At 33.4% G+C, this 25,216-nt stretch overlaps 1 protein-coding gene across 4 annotated transcripts in view; it reads right to left on the reverse strand.

Annotated features, from left to right (window-relative positions):
• LOC145290933 (rabphilin-3A-like) overlaps positions 1 to 25,216 on the reverse strand; it is a 1,108,728-nt gene that overhangs the window by 191,541 nt on the left and 891,971 nt on the right. For all 4 annotated transcript variants that reach the window (XM_080136654.1, XM_080136564.1, XM_080136609.1 and 1 more), the window contains 2 exons: positions 22,746 to 22,875; positions 3,646 to 3,732 (listed from right to left, as the gene is read on the reverse strand). In XM_080136654.1, the coding sequence (XP_079992780.1) occupies positions 3,646 to 3,732; positions 22,746 to 22,875 (217 nt within the window). The remainder of the gene's footprint in view (positions 1 to 3,645; positions 3,733 to 22,745; positions 22,876 to 25,216) is intronic.

Genomic DNA, 25,216 nt, shown 5'->3' on the forward strand with positions numbered 1-25,216 from the left:
GGCGTGACTGGCCGATTGGTCGGATCGGGCCTCTCCGACCGCCCGTCTAATCGAAGTAAGGGCCAAAGTAATGTGTTGCGGTGCCTAAACTTCTATGTATCCTGGTTTAGGTTCGCTCAATCACCAGGATCACGTCCTAAGACTTTACGGGTAGCAACCCACGGCTAACTGGTTGCCCCATTGAGGGATTTTTACCCTCTGCAGGGGGGCAGTCGGTTTGTTCTCATGCCCTACCGACAGGGCAAAAAATAAATAAATAAATAAATAATTTAATAGAATATATTTGTTTTCTTTTTCTTTCTTTTTTGTTGTTTCTTTTCCTTTTTAAAATCTGTTTCTATTTAACCCATAGTTGAGACCCTAACAGGTACTACCACTCCGGGTCAGGGTGGACCTGGGAGCAATGGCAATTAAGAGGTGGCTCCACACTCCCCAATCCTGTAAGCCGGACCTCACCATCGGATGTAGTTTAAGGTCATATCCAGGACCTGGAGTAAGGTAGGAAAAAATAAAATAAAAAGGGGAGGGAGATAGGCTGTTGTTTTTGTTTTTGGTTTTGCAGAACATAATTAAGTTTTACAAAAAAGATCAGAAAACAAAAAAACGTCAATGTAGGTGCATTTCGTCTCAGGAAGCCACAGGGCAGCCTGATCTGGTAGCACCAGTTCTCAATTATTAAATCATTTCTCTCTGATAGGTTCATAAGAGTAGTGGTTGATGGGCAGAAATTAGGAGCTCTAAATATTAATGCTGGAATCCCTCAGGGGTTCAGCCTGGGCCCAACTCTCTTCCTCATCTACATTAATGATCTTCCAAATCACATCCTTACATCATTCATAGAAGTTTATGCTGACGATACTACCATCTGTGGTAGCACATCAAAGACTGTAAATGACCAAGTTCTCTGATTCCCTCTCCTCTGAACTTGAGCACGTGGTACAATGGGGAAAGAGGTGGCTGGTTACTGTTAATGCATCTAAAACTAAACTTTTATCTTTACATCATCAACGTTCTGATCCCTATCTGGCATCAATTGAAATGAACGGCTCTCATCTTGGAAGGCTTCATGTCTTGACAAGCTTCTGGCCTTGACCTTTACTACCGATCTGAAATGGAACACGTATATCAAATCTATAGTCAAGGTCACGGGAAAAATGGTGGGATCCTTCTACCGCTCCAGTATTGAGACCTCTTTGCAAGCAAAAAGAAAATCTTCTTGGACTTAATTTAGTCTCTATGTAATTTTTTTCCCCGTTTATTTCTGTTTTTTTTTCTCCCTACCCCCGCCATATTCATGAATTTTTTTTGTTTGTTTTAAATCGTATTTTCCTCGATTTAGCTTTGATAAGTGAGGAATGAAACCTGGTTAGCTAACCTTTATTTTCATTTTTTAAATTCATTATGCTTTTTGGTCTGTATTTAGCCGTTATAAAATTCGGTACCCGCCCCGGAAAATTTTCAAATATATATATATATATATATATATATATATATATATATATATAGGGTGGCCCATAGGTCACTTTACAGTTTGAAAATCAAATAATTTTTTCTTATACTTATGCAGATAGATATGAAAAGTCTTTATTAAATGAGTGTATTTAATTAATTATTTTTTTATTACACAGTTTATAGTGCGGAAATTTGTTCTGACTTGTTACGAAAGATAATATCTCTTAAGTAGCCTCCATTCTCGGCTTTGCAAAGTCGAGCTCTTTCTAAGCTATTCTTTATGACAGTTCTTAACATCGGAAGTTGTAGGGAAAGAATTTCCTGCGTATGTTTGCCTTAAGTTCTTGGATGCTTCGAGGCTTATTTGCATACACTTTGTCTTTAAGATATCCCCAAAGGCAAAAGTCTAGTTCTGTCAAATTAGATGAACGTGGAGGCCATTCAAAATCGAAATTTCAAGAGATTTTTCGATCCTGAAACACACAGTTAACAACTGCATTGTTGCTCTAGCTGTATGTGCAGTTGCTCCATTTTGTTTGCCACTAATACCTTGGCATGTTTACTAACTGAGGGTGAACAAATTCAATAGCATATCTTTTAAGAGGATATTGAACATTGAAATGGCACATATAAGATCTTTGCATTGCAACAAGTGACCGTCCATTTTCAAAGTGAAATTCAATTATCCTCACACGTTGTTCTGTTGTAAACTTATTCATGAAAAAATTTCCCAAGATTCTATCTTATAATTCTGAAAAGAGAAATAAAATATATTAATAGAAAAAACAGTTATTGAATTTTTAAAATGTAAAAGTGACTAATGGGCCACCCTGTATATATGTATATATATATAATTAATATGGAAAAATCATGTTGACACACCGTTCTCACTAGATTACTGAAGTTAGGCAATGATGAGCAAATTTGCACAATTTTTTGATTTCAATTCAAGTTAGGCCAAAAATGCTGGTGAAATAACTCGCGGTATCACCGAAGTGTTTAGCCCAAGAACCACTACTGAATGCACAGCACAATGGTGGTTTAAAATATTTCGTGGTGGTGACGAGAGTCTTGAAGATGATGAGTGTAGTGGTTGGCTATCGGATTTTGACAACGATTAATTAAGAGCCTTAATCAAAGCCAGTCCATGCAAAACTGTTTGAGAACTTTCTTCTGAATTAGACAATATCCAATCACATGAGATAGATTGGAAAGACAAAACAATTTAATAAATGGGTCCTCACATTGTCGTTAAGACAACCAAAAGAAACGCTGTTATGACGTGTCATTTTCCCTTCTTTTTCTTGACCGGGTTTTGACTTGCGATGAAAAGTGGGTTCTTTACAACAGCCAACAACACTCAACTCAGTAGTTGAACGCCAACGATGCTTCACAACACTTCCCGAAGCCAGAGTTGCACCAAAAGAAGGCCATGCTGGCTGTTTGGTGGTCTGCAACTGGTCTCATTCATTACAGATTTTTGAATGCAGGCGAAATCATTACGGTGGGGAATTACTGTCAACAAATGAATGAAATGCATCAGAAACTTCGACAACAACACCCAGCATTAGTCAACAGAAAAGACCCAATTCTCTTCCAAGACAATGCCTAACCGCGCGCTGCTAAACTGACTGAATTGGACTACAAAATTCTACTTCATCTGCCATACCCTTCAAGTCTTTCAAATGTTGACGATCACTTTTCCAAGCATCTCAACAACTTTCTGCATGAGAATTGCTTCAAAAACCTAAGCAATATCAAAAACGCCTTCAGCGACTTCATCGCCACCAGAACGCAAGATTTTTACAAGATTGTTACTGGCATAAATACACTTGCTTTGTGTTGGCAAAACTATGTTGATTTTGATGGTGCTTATTTCAATCAATAAATTTTTGTTTGAGCCGAGACGTTCATCTGAATTTAAAATTTAAAAACCACAAGAAATTTCTTGTCAACCTAATATATATATATATATATATATATATAATATATATAAATATTGTGTTTAAGAGCAGTGAAAAAAAGTAAAAAATAAATAAAAATAAGTGATTATACTACATTCTATAAAACTCACCATCTAAGGCATCACCATCGGATGTAGTTCCATACCATCAAGAGTGATGTAAGATATAAAAGTTCAAAATATAACAAATGAAAATGAATAAAAAAAAAATGTGTTCTTTTTTGTCTTACCTCCCGACTTTCACTGCAGAGTTTACACAGCCAAAGGGGTGTCTTCTGGCTGTTATATGTGTCCACACCACATTTTGTACAAACGGCCTGCCAACAAGACAATAAAACATGATTTATTAAAATCATCTATCTATCTATCTATCTATCTATCTATCTAAAAGGAACTTTGTGTGTGTGCGAGTTTGTTTCCTATTAACTATGAAACGACTGGGCCGATTGTTTTAAATTTCACACAAAGGTACTTGATGTGTCTGGGAGTATTCTTATGTAGGTTTTGTATTGGAATGCGTCTGATAAGTATAAAAAAATCGATAGTCGAAAAAAAAAACTGATTGAAAAAGGAAGTTCGATTTTAACTGAAGTTAACACTTTTATACAACCTAACATAACGAGTGCATTTGAGAAGTTTTATCACCGCACAAGCAGAAAGACAATATAAAATCAATAGTACATTCTTTTATAAGACAGGGGTGCGTTCAAATGAATACACAATTGAACCATACATATATGTTTAACTTCAATTCAAGTGATTATGTAAAAGTAGTTTCATAAAAGCAACAGTTTTTTCTTTGATAAGACAAGTGCGCTTCTGGAATGAATGTTTCTGTTCAGAGCACAATTGAACCATGATACTTGATTTTTGCATTTTAACTTTAAGTCATGCCATTATTTACAGATAATTTTATAAAATCAACAGATTCTCTACAGTGCAATGTAAATCATAATGTATTGTGGATTAATTCATGTGAAGCTTCCTCTCTAAATAGAACAGGCAATCAATCGATTTGATTAAAAAGATTTTACCGATTTCGATGACAAAGTATAAGAAGGTGGAACATTTGTTGATCCTCATTCAGTCCTGGACAACGTCGGGTTTCCCTGCTAGTATATATATATATTGTTGCATGAACAGCAACAGGTGTTACACGGTTTGGAGTAATGCCCCTTGGAGGAGACCGGTGTAAGAAGAGTATTAAATAAAGATGGTTGCCGAGTAAACACAACGACTGGTTTTATGTTATATTTTATCCGTGGGCATCCTCTCACATGAAACATGGTGATGGCGGTGGGATGTACAATAAAGAGAAGAAAAAACAAAACGGTGGAAAGGTAGCAGAAAAAGAAAAAAAAAAACAGATAAGTAATGTTTAATTTTTCAATGTGAAAATTACGACGTCACGAGGTGGTGAGGAAAAAAAAAATGTCGGAAGGAGACATAAGTGCAATAAACAGACTGGTAGCTGGAATAAGACCACCACCACCCCTTTGTATGGAGCAGAATTTGACAGAGAATTGGAAGCTATTTAAGTTGAAATGGCATAATTATGCTATTATTACGTATCTGACAACCCAGTCGATACAATATCAAACTGCACTTTTGCTTTATACGTTAGGGGATGATGCTTTGAAAGTGTACTACGGGTTTCACTTTTCAACGCCCGAAGATGAAAGAACGCCTACGGAAATTATTCAGGCGTTTGATAAATATCCTATAGGGGAAACAAATGAAACTTACGAGCGTTATGTTTTTCACACGAGAAAGCAAGGAGAAACAGAGATCGTGGAATTTTTTATTACGGCACTTTGGACGTTAGTAAAAACGTGCAATTTTTGTGACAATTGCGTTTCCTCAGTACTCAGAGATCAAGTAGTGCTGGGAATACGTAACCCTCAGACACAAGCTGAGTTACTTAAGATAAGACAGCTGGATTTACAAAGATGTATAGACATTTGTAAGCTATCTGAAAATGCTACGTTACAAGCTAGTATCCTAAGGCCTGAGAGAGTGAACCGAGTGGAGTTCAGACACAAGAAAAAGCGAGGGGGGAAAAACTGAGAGAATGCAGAGCGTGTACACTGCAGCATGGACCGAACAAGGAAGTATGTCCTGCATTTGGCAAGACATGCTACAACTGTAATGGAAAAAATCATTTTTCTGTGAAACGCAGACTAGCAAGGAAAAAGAAGTTGCAGACTGTCAAAACGCAACAATACGAGGATCAAGATGACAGTAGTAGTTCTTCAGACTATGGGCAGGTAGACAGTGTAACAATAAAAGAAAAAGTTAACGCTGTGAATCATGAGGTGATAAAGGCGGAAATGATGGTGAAAGGAAAGCCAATTATTTTTCAGCTTGACAGTGGAGCATCAGTAAACATACTGAATGAGAAGCATGTAATGGGGAAAACACTGGAGCCTTCAAATAAGACACTGGTCATGTGGAATGGAACAGAAATGAAGCCATTGGGAGAGTGTCGAGTCAAGATGATAAACCCCAAAACTGGACAAAAATATGCAGTTAAGTTTGTTATTGTAAAAGAGCGTTTCCATCCTTTACTGGGAGCAAATGCAATTCAGAAGATGGCACTCATCACAATCAACCAGTCCGTTCAAAATGATAGCCAAAATTTCCCAAGTGGATGAATCCAGCAGCCAGAAATCTGACAGCATTATAAACGAGTTCAGAGATGTATTTAAGGAGGAATTGGGTCAGTTACCTGGAGCGGTACATTTGGAGGTGGATACAGCAGTAACACCAAATGTAGCTGCAGCACGAAGAGTGCCAGTCGCACTGAAAGACAAATTAAAAGTTGAATTGGAGAAACTGGTTAAAAAGAAAGTTATTGAATCAGTAAGTCAGCCAACTGCATGGGTAAGTGCATTGGCATTGGTGATGAAGAAAAATGGAAATCTAAGGATTTGCATAGACCCAAGACCACTAAATAAGGCTTTGAAAAGGGAACATTTCCAACTACCTACATTGGATGATTTGCTGCCAGAACTGGCTGACAGCAAAGTATTTTCCACCCTGGATTTACGAAATGGATTTTGGCATTTGAAATTGGATGAAGTCAGCAGTTGTTTGACTACATTTACCACGCCATTTGGTCGGTTTCGGTGGAAGGTTTTACCATTTGGGATTACTCCAGCTCCAGAGATATTTCAAAAGGCCCTCTTTAACAATGTATGGGATTTAGAGGGTGTGATCAACAAAGCAGATGATCTTCTGGTGATTGGGAAAGGTAAAACAATGGAGGAAGCAACAGCTGATCATGACAAAAAACTGAGAAAACTGTTGCAGAGATGCCGTAATCGTGGGATTCGATTGAATGCTGGAAAACTGAACCTATGACAAATATCTATATCTTTCCTAGGTCACACGATAACCAGTGATGGGTTACTTACTGATCCTGGGAAGGTAAAAGCTATAAAAGAGATGCCATGCCCAACAGATGTTAAAGGCGTGCAAAGATTGGCTGGATTTGTGAACTACTTGGCAAAGTTTCTGCCACATATTTCCGATGTGATGGCCCCAATTCGGAATTTAGTGAAGGCAGATGTGCCATGGACGTGGTCCCAAATTCATGAAAGAGCTTTTGAAAAAATTAAAAGGTTAGTGAGTGAGGCACCAGTATTGAGATACTATGAACCCAACAAACCTTTGGTCATTCAATGTGATGCAAGTGAGAAGGGTATGTACTACTGCAGGAAGGTCAACCTCTAGCCTATATCAGCCGTGCCTTGACTGACATAGAAACCCGATATGCGCAAATTGAAAAAGAACTGTTAGCAGTAGTCTATGCTACCGAACGGTTTCATCAATATACGTTTGGTCGACAGATAACGGTACTGACCGATCATAGGCCATTAGAAGCTATCATGAAAAAAGAGTTGGGAAAATGCCCCAAACGACTGCAAAACATGCTGATGCGATTACAGGCTTACGATGCTACCGTTCTGTACCATCCAAGTAGGAAGATGTTCCTTGCAGACACGCTATCAAGAGCATATATCCACGGAGTGAACAGCGAAGATATGGACAATGAAGATGATGTCAAGGAAGCTGAATAAATTCCTCTAACAGAGAGGAGGCTGCTTGAACTGCGCTCAGCCACAAAAGAAGACCGAAGCATGCAGCAGTTGCAGCAAGTAATTGTGGAAGGATGGCCAGATGAAAAAATACATCTTGACCCAGAGGTGAGACCGTTTTTTGGTATATGAAATGAAATGACTGTACAAGATGGGTTAATTTTCAGGGGTAATCGTGTAGTGGTTCCAATTACCCAGCGGGCTATACTGAAGGAGAAGCTGGATTCTACACACCTAGGAATAGAAGGATGTTGCAGAAGGGCAAGAGAATGTTTGTATTGGCCAAACATGAACAGTGAGATCAGAGACTATGTTTCAAAATGCCTCACATACAGAAAATACGAAGTAGCCAATCCAGCCGAACCATTAATGGCTCATGAAGTTCCTGACAGACCCTGGGCGAAAGTGGGAGTGGACCTGTTTAAGTTTACAGATAGAGACTATCTTTGTACTGTGGATTACATGAGCAACTTCTGGGAAATTGATCATCTTCAAAATACAGAAGCTAAGACAGTAGTAACCAAACTGAAACATCATTTTGCATGACATGGAATACCAGATCAGGTGGTAACTGATAATGGGCCTCAGTTTAGCAGCCAGGAATTTTCCACCTTTGCTAAAAAGTGGTGTTTTATACATACACCTGTCAGTCCATACAATAGCAAGGCGAATGGGAAAGTGGAATCTGCAGTAAAAATGGCAAAGAACCTTTTCCGAAAAGCGATGGAGGATAAGGCTGATCCATACCTAGCAATGTTGGATCATAGGAATACACCATCTAAGGGTCTCTTATCACCAGCTCAGAAGCTGATGTCAAGGAGAACAAAAACGCTTCTCCCAACTAGAGAGGAGTTACTCAGACCAGAATTGGCCAAAAACCTCACAAAATGTGTCAAACAAGACAGCAGGAGACAAGAACAGTTTTTTAACCACGAAGTGAAACCACTTCAACCGTTACACCCTGGAGATGTAGTACGGATGAAACCCCACATAAAGGGTCAGAGAGAGTTGAAGAAGGCAATTGTATTGGAGAGACTGGATGAGCGGTCATACAATGTAAAAGTGAATGGGGAACTATATCGACGGAATAGAGTTGACTTGAAAAAAACTGCAGAAGCACCTCCACTTACATCGTTGATTCACCAGCTATGCAGAGTGCAGAGCGAAATAGTCAGGAATGAAGGTAACGGCATAGAAGAGAGAGATGACACAGGCCAACCTGGGTATGAAGGTGAATTGGAAGAGGGAGTTAACCCGACACCACTCCCAATGATATGAAGCCCCGAACAAACAAAAGCAAGCCTACGGACAACAGGGTCGGGAAGAGTACTGAGAGATCCTGTGAGATTCAGGGACTACGCAAAATAAAGTAGGGAAGGGCAGAATAATCCCTGTTAGGCCGGAGGGTAGTCTGCCCAATGAATGCCTAGGTCACTTTTTTGTATATATTTTATTTTAATTCCGTTTAGACGTTTTTTTTTTGTCGTTTGTTTTCTCCTTTCTTTGAGAAAAGGGAAGATGTTGCATGAACAGCAACAGGTGTTACACCGTTTGGAGTAACGCCCCTTGGAGGAGACCGGTGTAAGAAGAGTATTAAATAAAGATGGTTGCCGAGTAAACACAATGACTGGTTTTATGTTATATTTTATCCGTGGGCATCCTCACACATGAAACATATATATATATATATATATATATATATATATATATATATATATATATATATATATAAACCGACCCTGTAGAAGTTGAACGAATTGGGCTATGAAATTCTACCTCATCCACCATACTTTCTAGACCTTTCACCTATCGACTACCACTTTTTCAAGCATCTTGACAACTTTCTGTGTAAGAAATGCTTTAAAAACCTAAGCAATATCCAAAACGTGCTCAGCGACTTCATCATCATCAGAACGCAAGATTTTTAGTGTGTATATATACTAGCAGTTTCGCCCGGCTTTGCTCGGGACCTATGTATTGTTCATAACTTTATGTGCATATGCATATATTAAAAGTGTGAATATGTACGGTAATGCCTTTCTATATAATAGGCTTCCTTAACTACCATAGAGAAAAGTTGGTAGAGACACAGACACGTTCACTTATATATATATATATATATATATATATATATATATATATATATAGCATAATCATGTTGACACACTGGTTTGTGAATTATGGCATCCAGAATGTGGTCAGAGATATGAATATACGGCATAATCACGTTGTCACATCGGTTCCTGCTGGATCACCGAAGTTAAGCAACGTTGAACCTGGTCAGTACTAAATGGGTGACCATTTGGGACTTTCAGGTGCTGTATATGCTCTCTGCTTATCTCGGCATTGTTTTCAGTCGTTCTGGTTTTCTTCTTGCCACTGGACTCAAACAGTGCCGATTTAGGAGAGGTGTGGTTGGTGATTGCGCAACCCTTGCCTCACAATTACATGTACAGCTGCCCCTACAGGGGGTATCCTTTGTCTTTCGAGACTAAATGGAGGCATCAGATTTCGATTTTTTCGATATATATATTCCTTTAAATTTACACAAAAGTCCGAGCAATATTTATATACATTATAGGAACGTCAAAATATAATACAATAATAATTTATTCAGTATATGTTCAGAATTAATAAAAATCCTTTGTCGAATTCAGTCACGTTTTACAATGCCTCGATGAGTTGAAGTTCACCGAATAAACATTTCGGTACAACTAAAAAACGTTTTAATTCGTACATTCTGTCCATTTTTAAACAAGCCTTCTTTTGATAACAAAAGTCAAGATGTTTTCCCAAAAAACCGTTAACATTCATTTTTCATAGACTAACGAGAACTTGTTTTTTTGTTATATTTTTTGTAGGTAAACATAACTAGTATCATTAGATACTAAAAAATATTACTTTATATTATAACTAGCTGGACGCTCGGCGTTGCTCAGTGGTAAATACGCTTAAACATGATATTTTATTTTATGTATGAAGATGTCATATTCCAAAAATCACGTAAATCGATCAAGTAGTTTTTTCTTTTATTTAAGAAAATCAAATATTATCGGACGTTTTATCGAAGCTTTGCCACACGCCATCTTGTTTGAGAGATAATGCCAGTAACGACCCCTGGCGGAAATATGGGTCAACAAGGGCAGTACATGCAGACCATCGAATATTTTATCAATCAAGTACTTTTTTTTCTTTTTTTTTTTGAAGAAAATCAAATTTTACTCTCTTTTTAGGGATAATAAATAAATAGACTTCTTTTAATAAAGAGAATGTGTAAAACACTATTTTTTTTGTTCGTCTGAAAACAGACTTTAATAAGCAAAGTACTTTTTTTTTTTTGAAGAAAAAACAAATTTTATGATTTTTAGTGATAATAAATAAATAAATTGACTTGTTTTAATAAAGAGAATGTGTCTTTTAATAAAGAGAATGTGGAGGGCAGACTATCGACTATTTTTAGTTTTTTTTCTTAAATGTAGAAAACCCTTTTTGGGTTTATGTTACTGTACACAGATTCTAAAAAGTTGTCAAAAAACAAATATATAACAAGTAAATGTTATCAAAGGCAAGATAAGTTACTTTTCTACTTAACTGGATACTTTTTTAGTGTTTTTATTCAATGTAACATGTTTATTCAGTACTTGATTGATAAAATATTTGATGGTCTGCATGTACTGCCCTTGTTGACCCATATTTCCGCCAGGTGTCATTAGTGGCGTTATATCTCAAACAAGATGGCGTATGGCAAAGCTTCGATAAAACGTCCGATGATATTTGATTTTCTTAAATAAAAAAAACTACTTGATCGATTTACGTGATTTTTGGAATATGACATCTTCATGCAGTGACAAGTACGTATATTATAAAGATTTTTTTTCAGATTTTTTTTTTCTATTAAATTGTTTGAAAAAAAAATCTAATAGCGTTTCAATTCCAAAATATTTTTAAAATTATTTGGAAAAAAAATCCAATGTTGCTTTAATTTTCATTAAATTATATTGTCTTACGATTGATTTCCGTTACATTGTTTGAAAAAAAATCCACGAGGGCAGAATTAGACACCAGGTCGGTTTTTAATGTGGGGAAAGGAACAAAAATAAAAATTGCCTCAGTTTAGAAGGATTTCTCCTCCACTGAATGAGGACAGAAAAGAAGATATGTAGTATTAGAACAGATACTACACTTTGCTCCTAGCCAAAACGCCAAGTAATGTTGCTTTAATTTAAAAGATGTATTTTTTTAATAAATGTTTTTACAATTATATTTTGATTCATTTTTATACAATAACTTTTGGTTTTCAAGTATTTTGGTGTTATTTTTTAAAATTTATTTTGTGTGTTATTTGACCAAGAAGAAATTATGTTTTATTAAATTTAGACGAGAAAACAATTCAATGACGTTTTTTGGTAAATGTAAAGTTTAAGCGTGATGCTCTTTTTTAAAGTTATTATTTAGAAACCTATTATTTAACATGGGAGACGGGTGTTTTGTAACTATTCCTAGAAGAAATTGGAGCAATCGCCCTTTACAACGGCATCGTCCGTATAATGCATAAGTGCCAAAAAAAACAACAAAAAAAAACAATTTATGTTCAAATTCAATGTAGAAGAACATCCTTCTAGACTGAGGCAATTTTTTTTATTTTTGTTCCTATCCAGAGTGCCTCCTTATGGGGAGCTAGATTTTTCCCACATTAATACCGACTTTGTGTCTTGAAAAATATTCTATACACCGAAAACTGCTATTTTTGCCCATTTTGACCCCCTGAAGACGCAATCAGAATTTTCCCAAGGTCAAATATTACGTTTTAAGATGTATATCATGTGGTCTCCCTTTTGGATAATTTTCAGCAAAATTTAATGGTCGGAAAAGATTCTATGTCCCAAAAAATGCTATTTTTGTCCGTTTTAACCTCTTTTGACCCCCTGGGGATGCAATCAGAATTTTCTCAGGGTCAAATATTACGTTCCTAGATGTATGCCCACATGGTCTTGTTTTTGTATAATTTTCAGAAAATATTTTATGCACTGCAAAGTGCTATTTTTGTCCATTTTGATCCCTTTTGATCCCCTGGGGTCGCAAGCATTTTTTTTTTGTAATAAAAAATACGAGAATGTTACATTTCCTCCCTTGCCTAGTTACAACTTCATGCAAAATTTCAGAAAAATATAATGAGTAACCATTGAGAATTTTTGGAATCAACGAATGAACAGACGAACTGACAAGTGTGAATTCTAAAGTCCAAATCCGACAAATGGGGCAAAAAAAGATGAAATGTTCAGAAACGAGGAAAATTCTTAAGTTTGCAAAAATGTGCTTCTTATGAACTTATGTGAATGAAGAGTTCGAATCACAAGTGCAGGTGTGCGTCCCTGAATTCATGCTCCTTTCGTGGTGTGAACATAAATATATTCTGCTTCTAGGTCTTAGTCGCAATGTAAGAGAGTATTGGAGGATGGACGGAGACTGTCTTCTTGCAACCATCAGAGGCTGTGGCGAGAAGCAGTCACTGTTCAATGTGATAACGGTGAAGAAGGAGCGATAGCTTCCTGTGACTGTCATTGGGGGCTTTTGTCACTGAAGTTTAGCTGCTGTCTTGCTGGGGTTGATAAAGAGGTCAGAACGCAACGTGTGAGGGTTTTTATAGGCTTGGTCACGTGACCCTTAAGGGAATAGGGCATGGAATTCCTGCTAGTCAATTCACAGCTTTAAAAGCAACAACTAATAAGTGAGGGGAAGGGAATAACAATAAATTCTCAGAACCCTGCCAGACATATAAATTAATTTTGTGTGAAATTTGCAAAAGATAGGCTCAGCCGTTTCTGAACCTATGCAGAAGGAACTCACAAAGTGACTTCTATATTTCAGTAGAGATAGACATAGAGATATCTATTATATTCTATTAATAAAAATAAAAGATAAATAAAAAATGTTTATAGGAACACTTACTTTTACCCTTTTCCCGTACTCTTTAGTCGTTTACTTTTCTTTCCTTTTAGTCATTTTTTTTCACATAATATTAGAAATCTTTTTGTACATTAATAGTTAAAGGTTCTGTTTGGTTGTTCGTTTTTCCAGAAGATTAACTAAACTACCATTATGTTATAATATATAGTATATATGCATATAAATAATTATGTTATAATATATATGCATATAAATAATTATGTTATAATATATATGCATATAATTAATTATGTTATAATATATATACATATAAATAATTGTGTTATAATATATATGCATATGAATAATTATAATATATATGCATATAAATAATTATGTTATAATATATATGCATATAAATAATTATGTTATAACATATATGCATATAAATAATTATGTTATAACATATATGCATATAAATAATTTTATTATAATATATATGCATATGAATAATTATGTTAGAATATATATGCATATAAATAATTATGTTAGAATATATATGCATATAAATAATTATGTTATAATATATATGCATATAAATAATTATGTTATAATATATATGCATATAAATAATTATGTTATAATATATATACATATAAATAATTGTTATAATATATATGCATATAAATAATTGTTATAATATATATGCATATAAATAATTGTTATAATATATATGCATATAAATAATTTTGTTATAATATATATGCATATAAATAATTTTGTTATAACATATATACATATAAGTAATTATGTTATAACATATATGCATATAAATAATTTTGTTATATATGCATATAAATAATTTTGTTATAATATATATGCATATAAACAATTTTGTTATATATGCATATAAATAATTTTGTTATAATATATATGCATATAAATAATTATGTAATAATATATATGCATATAAATAATTATGTTATAATATATATGCATATAAATAATTATGTTATAATATATATGCATATAAATTATTTTGTTATAATATACGTGGATATAAATGATTATGTTATAACATATATGCATATGAATAATTATGTTATAATATATATGCATATAAATAATTTTGTTATAATATATGCATATAAATAATTTTGTTATAATATATATGCATATAAATAATTATGTTATAATATATATGCATATAAATAATTATGCTATAACATATATGCATATAAATAATTTTGTTATAATATACGTGAATATAAATAATTTTGTTATAATATATATGCATATAAATAATTTTGTTATAACATATATGCATATAAATAATTTTGTTATAACATATGCATATAAGTAATTATGTTATAACATATATGCATATAAATAATTTTGTTATAATATATATGCATATAAATAATTATGTTATAACATATATGCATATAAATTATTATGTCATAATATATATGCATATAAATTATTATGTCATAATATATATGCATATAAATTATTATGTTATAATATATATGCATATAAATAATTATGTTATAATATATACGCATATAAATAATTATGTTATAATATATATGCATATAAATTATTATGTTATAATATATATGCATATAAATTATTATGTTATAATATATATGCATATAAATTATTATGTTATAATATATATGCATATAAATTATTATGTTATAATATATATGCATATAAATTATTATGTTATAATATATATGCATATAAATAATTATGTTATAATATATATGCATATAAATTATTATGTTATAATATATATGCATATAAATTATTATGTTATAATATATATGCATATAAATTATTATGTTATATATGCATATGAATAATCTCTACTATTATATAAAAGTTCCTTCCTCATAAGTTTCCAAACAGCTGAACTTATCTTTTGCAAATTTCGCACAAAGGTAATTTATATTTCTGGCAGTGTTCCTAGATATGTTTTGTACAGAAATTCATACGATAAGTATCGAAAAGTGAAAAAAAATCGATCTTTAAAATAGTCTTTTTCTTATAGATAAAAAAATTTTTTACAGGGGAATTTTTAAACATTACACCGGCATTATTAAGCAGTTCTGTATATTATTGAACATTTTAATATAAACTCAGTAAGGATTCTTTGGATTTTTATTCTGCAGATGTATTCTTTAACAGACTATGGACACCCACGAAGGAGTGCCTGCGCGTGAAAGTTTTGTGGCAGGAGATGCGCAATCTCCAACCACACATCTCCTGAGTCGACATTGTTAAATACCAGTGGAAAGAGAAGTGTAGTGTATGTACAAGACGACTGGAAACAAATGCCGAGATAAGCGGAGAGCACATACAGCGCTTAGAATTCCTAAATGGTCACCCATCTGGTACTGACCAGGCTCAACGTTGCTTAATTTTTGTGATCTGACGAGAACCTGTGTATCAACGCAATTATGTCATATATATATATATATATATATATATGTATTAGCTCTTTCAGTCTTGACAGACTATGGATACCCACTGTAAGGGCGCCTGTGCATTGAATTTTTGTGGCAAAAAACGTGCAATCTTTAGCCAGATATATCCTGAGTCGACGTTGTTTAATACCAGTGACAAATGGTGGTTCAGGACAACTGGAAACAATGCCAAGATAAGCAGAGAGCACATACAGCGCCTAGAATTCCCAAATGGTCACACATCTGGTACGAGCCAGGATCAACGTTGCTTAACCGATGATCTGATGAGAAACAGTGTGCCAACGTGATTATGCCATATATATACATAAGCAAACATTGTTAAACGTGACATAATTTTTTTTTATTACATTTTCAATTTCCCTAATGATCGTTTTTTGTGCTAAAATCAGAATTCAAATATGTAAATGCATCACACTATCAGCATATGTGTAACACATGTTTTCGATTCTTTATCGAATCATCAACAGATGGTAAAAACAAATGAACCATAAAGCTGTCGAAAAGGAGAAAATCTTAAAAGTAGTCGAGAACGAACACATTATGTTAGTTTGATGTGCGAAGAAGTAATCAGTTCAGTTTCAAGAGAAAAATTTAAATTTTAATTTAATTTGAAATTTAATAATTATTTTAATTTTATTTTTAATTTTAATTTTATTTTTAATTTTAGTTTTATATTAATCTTATTTTTAATTTTAATTTCAAATTTAATTTTAATGTTATTCTTAATTTTATTTTTAATTATTTTAATTTTATTTTTAATTTTAATTCCGGGATGCCAGATAAATTTTATTACAATTTTGTTACTAATTTCATGCGTAATGTTATTAATTGTAGGTTACTGGCTTTTGATAAAGTTAGCTCCAAGTATTTTTAAATTGGTTTAAATCTGTATTATTTTCTCGTTATTAATTAAACTTTATCTTTAATGTTGCCGGGCAGTTGTGTTTTTGTAAATACTAATAAATTGAGCTACAGTTTACAAGGTAAGTTTGCAGGATATCAGAGTAAAACCAATTATATGCATAAGCCTGAGGAGTCTTAGTGTGGATGAAATGCCGAATATTCAGTGTAGCTTAATCGCCATATATATTTTATAAATTACTAACTAGCTCTACCTACGTATTGAGCACTTTTGAAGTAAATACTTAAAGTTTACGCATAAATCTATACTTTCGTATATTAATTTTATGTGAATAAATTAAGTAGTTATATATATATATATATATATATATATATATATATATATATATATATATAATTGATGGTAATAAAAATTTAAAATTATAATAAAAATTAAAAAAAAAAATTAACAAAATATAGACTTTACCACACCCCTTGCTTATCCTTCTCTCCATAACGGACAACTTAAATCAAACTAACTAAATGAAATTAAACAAATAAAGAAAGACAAAAATAAAATAAATAAATTTAATATATTATATAAAGACAACAGAAAAAAGTCACCCATCTTAACAAAATTACGAGAGACAAATGGCTGACATAAATCACTAAGCTACAAAAGAAAAATTAAAAGAATTGCTCGGCAAATCGAGAAAATCGACAGAAAAATAAAGAAAAAGTAAACTCTGTTGTATTTAACTAGAGTTGCCTCGATAATGACTTGCTGCCAAAATATATATATATATATATATATATATATATATATATATACACGACAGAAATAAATAGACACTAAGATAAATAATTTTTCCTAAGATTAATATATGCTTATTCATATTTCCAGATAAGAATAGTGCTGAAATAATTGAGAGTATCTCATTAAAATTGCACACCAAGAACCAAACGAGCATGAGACCTATCAGAATTTCTGTGAGGACAAATCGTGGATCAACATGAAGGCGGTTTTAGTCAACGCAAAATAACAGGAAATCTTTAAACACCGCCTTTCTACTGTTAACAGAATGATCATATAATTCACAAGAGAGGACAGAGTGCGTAAAATCTTATCCAGGTCACCCTGGGACCTCTGAAAGAACCTTGCGTCTTGTGAAAAGAAATGCTGAAGAGGATCCTTGCACCTCTCAATGTAAATACCCCCCTCCCCATTCGACAAACCCGACAAGCAGCAAAATCCCACTTCTGCACAGTAGAAATCCCTAAATGTAAGAAAGTCTTCTATTCTAATAGTTTAACAGTAGAAAGGCGGTATTTAAAGATTTCCTGCTGTTTTGCGTTGACTAAAACCACCTTCATGTTGATCCACGATTTGTCCTCACAGAAATTCTGATAGGTCTCATGCTCGTTTGGTTCTTGGTGTGCTTCAATGTTATTAGATGCAATTTTAATGAGATACTTTAAGTTATTTCAGCGCTAATAGTGGATGCTCCGACCAACTATAAGCCCTTGTACCTCTCGATGTAAATACCCTTGTCAAACAGGCAGAGGGATGCAACATTTCGTCGATGGGACAGCAGTTGAAGCCTAGCTGATAGTGCGGAACCTATTGGGATAGGGTTAGGGTTAGGGTTAGGGTTAAGAGAGACTAGTAGCAGATGCACCGGCAACAATGCTCCATACATAGGCAAATGGTGACGTTGTAGAGGTACAGGATACTCTTAGGTGTAAGTTACTTTCTAGCACGGTAGAGAGAGTGCCCACCTTCCTCGCAGCAGCCCTGACAATGCTCTCAATGTATCTCTTCCAACTCATGTTCCCTGTGAACATTAAGCTGAGGAGTTTGAAAGAAGTACTTTCAAGTAATGTATCATTAGCCATAGTTGTTGGTGGTTGAGAAGGTTTCTTGTAATTATTAACAGAAAGAAACTTAGTCTTGGCAGCATTGAATGTGACTATCCATTTTTGTCCCCATTCCACTACATACTGGAAGTGTTCCTCTAGGGTTTCTACTATTGCCTTTGATATGTGTTCATTCGTTTTCCCCTTGTGTTTGTTATACAGCATGGTGTCATCAGCAAATATACCCATCTCAAAGATAATTTTATCAGGGAGGTCATTTATGAATATTAGGAATAATAAAGGTCCACTGAGGTACACCCGCATTTATATCATATTGTTTAGATGTACGACCGCCAAGAACAACCTACATTCTTCTCATGTTTAAGAAGGAGTTTATTTATGTTAAGTATTCGTCCAGTAATACCATAGGATCTCGTTTTCAACGAACACGATACTTCAGCAATCAAATAATCAGAGAACCTGCACTCAGATGTAACGCCCCCCCCCACGAATCTTTAGCTGTGATTAGTTATTTTTATGAAACGGAATCTAAGACTTTTTAATTTCCCATCGCAAATGAACTTAACGCGGCAACAGCGCAAATTGTTGCAGTTAGGCATAAGCTCAAGACAAAGAGAGGCAAGATAAAAAGAAGCAAAGGAAGTTGGGAAAAAAATTAATGCCATCCACACGCGGCTTTAAAATAAAAGTTGAGTCATAAGCGATGGTGTATGGGCAAGATCTTTGATTACTGTTTGGTTTTGAATCTCAATATGAAACACTAATCATGTCTATTAACATTGAAAAGCCGTGATATGTATGTATGTATATATATATATATATATAGTAATTTATAAAATATATATGGCGATTAAGCTACACTGAATATTCGGCGTTTCATCCACTCTTGGACTCTTCAGGCTTATGCACGAATTCTGTTGTTGTTTATCGTTTTTATATGCTTCTCTTCTATTGAGATTTTTGTTAGCCAATCAGCTTTCTAGTATCCACCGCGCCCTTCCTATCAGCCAATGAGCATGCATTTATCGGACAAAGGCCTATTTGGCCTCTGGTTGACCTGTTCCTTTGTGTGTGCTCTATTTAGTTTCTTGATCTGTTTTAAAACTAGGTTAGTGTTTTTTTTAAATGTTAGTTTATATATAAATATATATGTGTACATACATATATGCACATATATATATATATACATATATATATATTTACATATATGTGTGATCGTTTATGTATATTTATGTTTATTTAATTTATTTATTTGTTTATTTTCTATTGTTTTTGTTAGTTTTAAAACTATCTTGTATCGCTATCCTAGAGTAACTTTTATTACTAACTAGCTCTACTTACGTATTGAGCACTTTTGAAGTAAATACTTAAAGTTTACACATAAATCTATGCTTTCATACATTAATTTATGTGAGTAAATTAAGTAGTTATATACTGTTATATAAAAGTCACTTTGTGTGCGAGTTCCTTCCTTCCTCAAAGATTCCAAAACGGCTAAGCCTATATTTTGCAAATTTCACACAAAGCTAATTTATATGTCTAGCGGTTTTCTTAGATATGTTTTATACAGAAATTCATCCGATAAGTATCGAAAGGCGAAAAACTCCAGTCTTAAAAATAGCTTTTCTCTCTTATAGATAAATAATAATAATTTTTACAGGGGAATATTTTATGTTACACCGGCCAAGGGAAATAATAAAATTTTAGCAAATCATTTCTTCTGAAAAAATACATAAATTAAGGCTGTTGGGTAAGTGACAGCTCTTTATACCATGATATTTTGAATCCTAATGCTTCTCATCAGAAGAGAAAAGAAGATACTAGATAACATAATAGAGATGCGACGTCTCATCCCTATTATGCTACCTAGTATCTTCTCTCTTCTTCTGATGAGAAGCATTAGGCTTCGAAATACCATGAATGAATAAATCTATACAGATATTAGTATATAGTTTTACATCGGCCTTTTCTTTCTCTATTCATTTATTATATATATATATATATATATATATATATATATATATATATATATATATATTTATCAACAGTGGTACTATAGTGAATTCGAGAGAGCAAGTTGATGCAGTGAGTGCAGGTTATTAAATGACTTACTGACTAAATAGCTTTCTAACGAATGATAAAAAATATAAAAATTAAATAAGTTAGGTTTTTTGTATAGTTTTAAAGTTTAAAAAACTTCCAAGACTATATATATATTCAAGCACGTCTGATTGAACACAATGAAGTTATTCTTTTTTCCGACGTTTCTTTTTTTTTTTTTTTTTTTTACATGGATGTCACCACTTATCAAGGCCCAGAGGCCACTCAAGGATAAGGGTTAATAGGTATACATTAGTCATTGTGATTTTAGCATAGTAAACAGTGGGAATTTTGTAACTTGGATTACTTAGGGGGACGATTCAATTAGAACTTGTTCACATTGGACTTTTTCTTTTTTTTTTTTTTCATAGGTATCAACACATTATCAAGGCCAAGAGGCCACTCAAGGATAAGGGTTAAAGAGTGTACAGTAGAAATTGGACAATATAATAATCATTAGTAATGAAAATTTGTTAAATTTGATAACTTATATGTAACGGTTCATCAAGAACTTATTTACGTTAGACTTGAAGACAACCATATTGTAGTCAGCCGGAAAGCAGGAAAACGGAAGACAATTCCACAGGCGTGCAGTTTTAATAAAAAAGCTTTGTTCATGGAATCTACGTTTAGGTTTAGGCACAGATAAAGAGTGGGGGGAATTATTGATAGTGTTTACAGCTAGACGAGTGTTTCTTGTGAAAGTTTTGCGAGGGGGGACCATAGATTGAAGCTCAGTCGAACACTTTCCATGAAAATAACGATACATCAGAGACAAACTCGCAACATCTCTTCTGTGAGATAGAGGTTGCAAGGAAGAGAAAAGGACATCTCCTACGAGGCTACGAAGTCTATTTTGAACTCTATCAAGGTTTCTGGATGTCTTTTCCATTTGCCGAGAATTCTTTTTAATTATAAAATGGCGCCCAAAAGTTGTTCTTCACCCATATTTTTCTTAAGTGCTTTCTATCGGTGCATCAGATGATAAAAAAATTATAAATACAACAATAACACTCACTCCTGATGATAATTGGATGAACCGATAGAAAGCGCTTGAGAAGAATATGGCCAAAGAACAACTTTTGGGAGTCATTTTATATAACATGCCTGCCGAAATTAAAAAGACTGCTCGGCAAATGGGAAAGATATCCAGAAAGATCGGAAAAAAGAATAATTCTGTCATGTTCAATCAGACGTGCTTATTCCCTAAGCAATTTTTTTTTTTACCCTCGCTGTTAATTTATGGTCTTTTGACCACGTTTTTACACGATGTGTTCTCCCCTGCTGCGAACATATATCTTGAAAAAGGGTTGGCTGAAAGGCGTCTAGATAGCTTTTTTTCTTCCTTATTTATCCTATATCTTTAATAGTGAAGTCGCTGCCTGATGATATCTGTTGTTTGATTGAAACAAGTGACTGTTTGTAGCAGTGGGATGTGAGCATGTTTATATAACATTAAACAAGTATATATATATATATATATATATATATATATATATATATATATATATATATTGTAGTCATCGACATACAGTACTGTTTCGTTGTATCACAACTCATCAGTGCCACTAGACTAGCACCTCTCCCAAGTCGGTGATTGAACCTAGAACCATCATGTTGGCAGTCGGCAGTTCTACCCATCGACCTACGGGAGCAGTGGCTGCAAATAACCTCGACAAATGTCTATTTTAAACAACCATTCGTCCACCACTATTATAGTGTTCAAACCGCCTGTTTACAAACAAACAGCGAGCCTAGCATTTTTCAGTCAATTAAGTAGTGGGGGAGATTATTTATGACAGTGCTCTACCCAAAGAGGAGGGCTTAAAATATATTTGTAGTCCTATATATATCTTGAATCATTTGAAGTCAATTTGAGAGTTTTTCCTGCCTTTCTTATTATGCACCTATTCATCAGCAGGTCATAGGTAACTTTTAAGAATGGCGTTTATATGCCTTAACATCTCGTTAGATTTAAATCCTAAGAATGGCAAATTTTTATTAAGAAAGTTTCCATAATAGGTTTTTACATACCTTCTTACAGTCATCACAGTATGTTGGAGAGGCGCCAAGCAGACCAAATTCATCTCCGCAAAGAATGCATTGGTTAGTGCCATTTCCCATTGCATTTTTTTTCATATTATCCAATTTTTCCACGAGGCGCCTATAAGATGCAAACAAGAATCTGAGAGGAATATAATTCTCAAAGGACAAGATAAAACAAAGGAAATGAATGGATTGAAAAAATAATGGAGAAAAAAAAAAACGAGAATAGAGAGGATAAAAAATATATAAAAAGAACGTGAAAAAAAAATGGATCCGTAAAAAATCATATAAAATTAAAAAAGTATTATCTCATTTTTCACTGCAATATTATTATCTTGACCGTTATTTTTACAACGTTTCGACCAATCTAACCTCTATACTATTCTCAGCATGGGATGAGGATAATAGAAATAGGGACAGAACAAAAGTAATTAGTAAAAATAAAAGAAACACAACTGCATTGGGTGATTGGGTTAGGGAACTATGTAAGAATTAAAAACAAATATATGTATATGACGAAGGCCAGAGGAATAGTTGGCCGAAACGTCGTGAAACAACAACTAATAAAGATGAGAATAATAGTCCACAATAAATAAATTAATATAAATAAAAAAGAACTTAAATCAAAATGGTAAACAGTAGATAAAGCTTGAAAATATAAACCGAGTAAATGAAAAAGATGTAATCTATGTTTACTTGAGGCATATCATATAGTGAATTCTTAAGAGTAAATGTTAAACAAAAAGTTAGATGTTATACACAGTTGTCTTCATAGAAATATATTCATGTTATCACGTCTAAAACCTGATTAAAATAATTTAAAAAAAGGAACAATTTACAGAATATGTTGAGGGTGAAATGTAAGTGTGGAAAGATAATGTTAAATTTAATACTAAGATTTTAAAATGGTGCAATAAATAAATTAATTATTAGATCATTAACTTAACATATAGAAACTAAAATAATTATAACCTAAATAGGAGAAATAGAGGTAGTTTTCATTTTAAATTTGAAGGTGTGGATTAGTATTTAGGAAATAAATCAATTAAATAAATAAATTGGAGAAGAAAAATAATTTCACAAAGTATACACTCCACTTTCTCTCAAAGCATAAACCACACCCAAATATCTTATATATATATATATATATATATAGCGAATGTAATCTTGACTCTCTTTTCAATAGAGCTCCTTTTTTTTGTCCGATGAAGTGGTCTCCTTGAATTAGGATTCAATTGAAACACCAATAATGTTTGTATGATAAAGAGTGTGTGTATATATATATATATATATATAAATATATATATATATTATGGCTGTATAGTTTGGTTTCCTACATGTACATCCACTGAAACCCACATATTTATTAAAAAGTGCTTAATGCAAGACAGAGCAGGTATATAGTATTTTTATTATACAAACATTATTAGTTATATATGTGCAGACATGTTTCAGTGGAATCTCGATTTAGAGAGACACGCTTCAGACAGAAAAAGTCTGTCACTTCTTTTTTTCGGTTTGAACGGTAGTTCAAATAATCCAAATCTGAATCCTTATTTCAAAAATTACTGAACCCTGACTACATTATGTTTTTTCTTATGTAGGTGTTCAGTGTGTGGTATATAATAGTCAGCGTAATGTATTATTCTTTTATTTGGATCACTTTCTCTTCAACATCAGAGTACATTTTTAACATTTCCAAATATTATTTTGCAGAGATTATTTCGTTTACTATTCTCATCTTAGTTATTTTCACGACGTTTCTATCGATATACCCCCCAATCGTCCCTCTCTCTTCTTTTATCTTTCAGGAAGTGGGCGATCATTTTCTTGAATAAATCCTCCGTACTTAAAACTGGTTTGAGCAATTAACTGAATTTTAATATTAAATTTTTTTTTTTTTTTAAATGTCGGACGGACCTAAGCCAGGAGTTTTCCTTCAGCACCAAAGCCAAGTGAGTACAGGCCATTTTTTAGATGACTTTTTCCATGTTGATTTAAGTATGACTTGAATCCTGTGCAGTTCTAGGAAGTCCACTCTTCCAGACTTTACTTTCTTTCCTTTTAGAAGGAGTTAGTAAGAGTTAGTTTATTGCTAATCGCCTGAGGCGTCCCTACCGGGTATGCCAACAGAGTTCCCGAGGATCTTTTTGCAGGTCAGAATGCTCTTCAAATCGCACTTTCCAACCCTTGTCTCACATCATCTTGCCGTGAGAAGGAGATAATTAACGTCAGACGGGTATTTTTTCGGCATAATATTGTAACGCATACAAATTCAAGCACACGAGTTATCAGTTGGAAGTCAATGAATTTATGTATTTCATTTGATTTAATAAATAATATTAAAAAACTACATACCAATATTGTATATCTATTCGACTGCAATATGTATAAAGTGGGCTTAAACAATTAAATATGAACGCAAGAAAAGAAATAAAATAAAAGTTCATCCAAGTTTG

This window comes from Euprymna scolopes, chromosome 1 (genome assembly GCF_053919585.1).
Source record: "Euprymna scolopes isolate OS-2025 chromosome 1, ASM5391958v1, whole genome shotgun sequence".
Taxonomy (NCBI): domain Eukaryota; kingdom Metazoa; phylum Mollusca; class Cephalopoda; order Sepiida; family Sepiolidae; genus Euprymna; species Euprymna scolopes.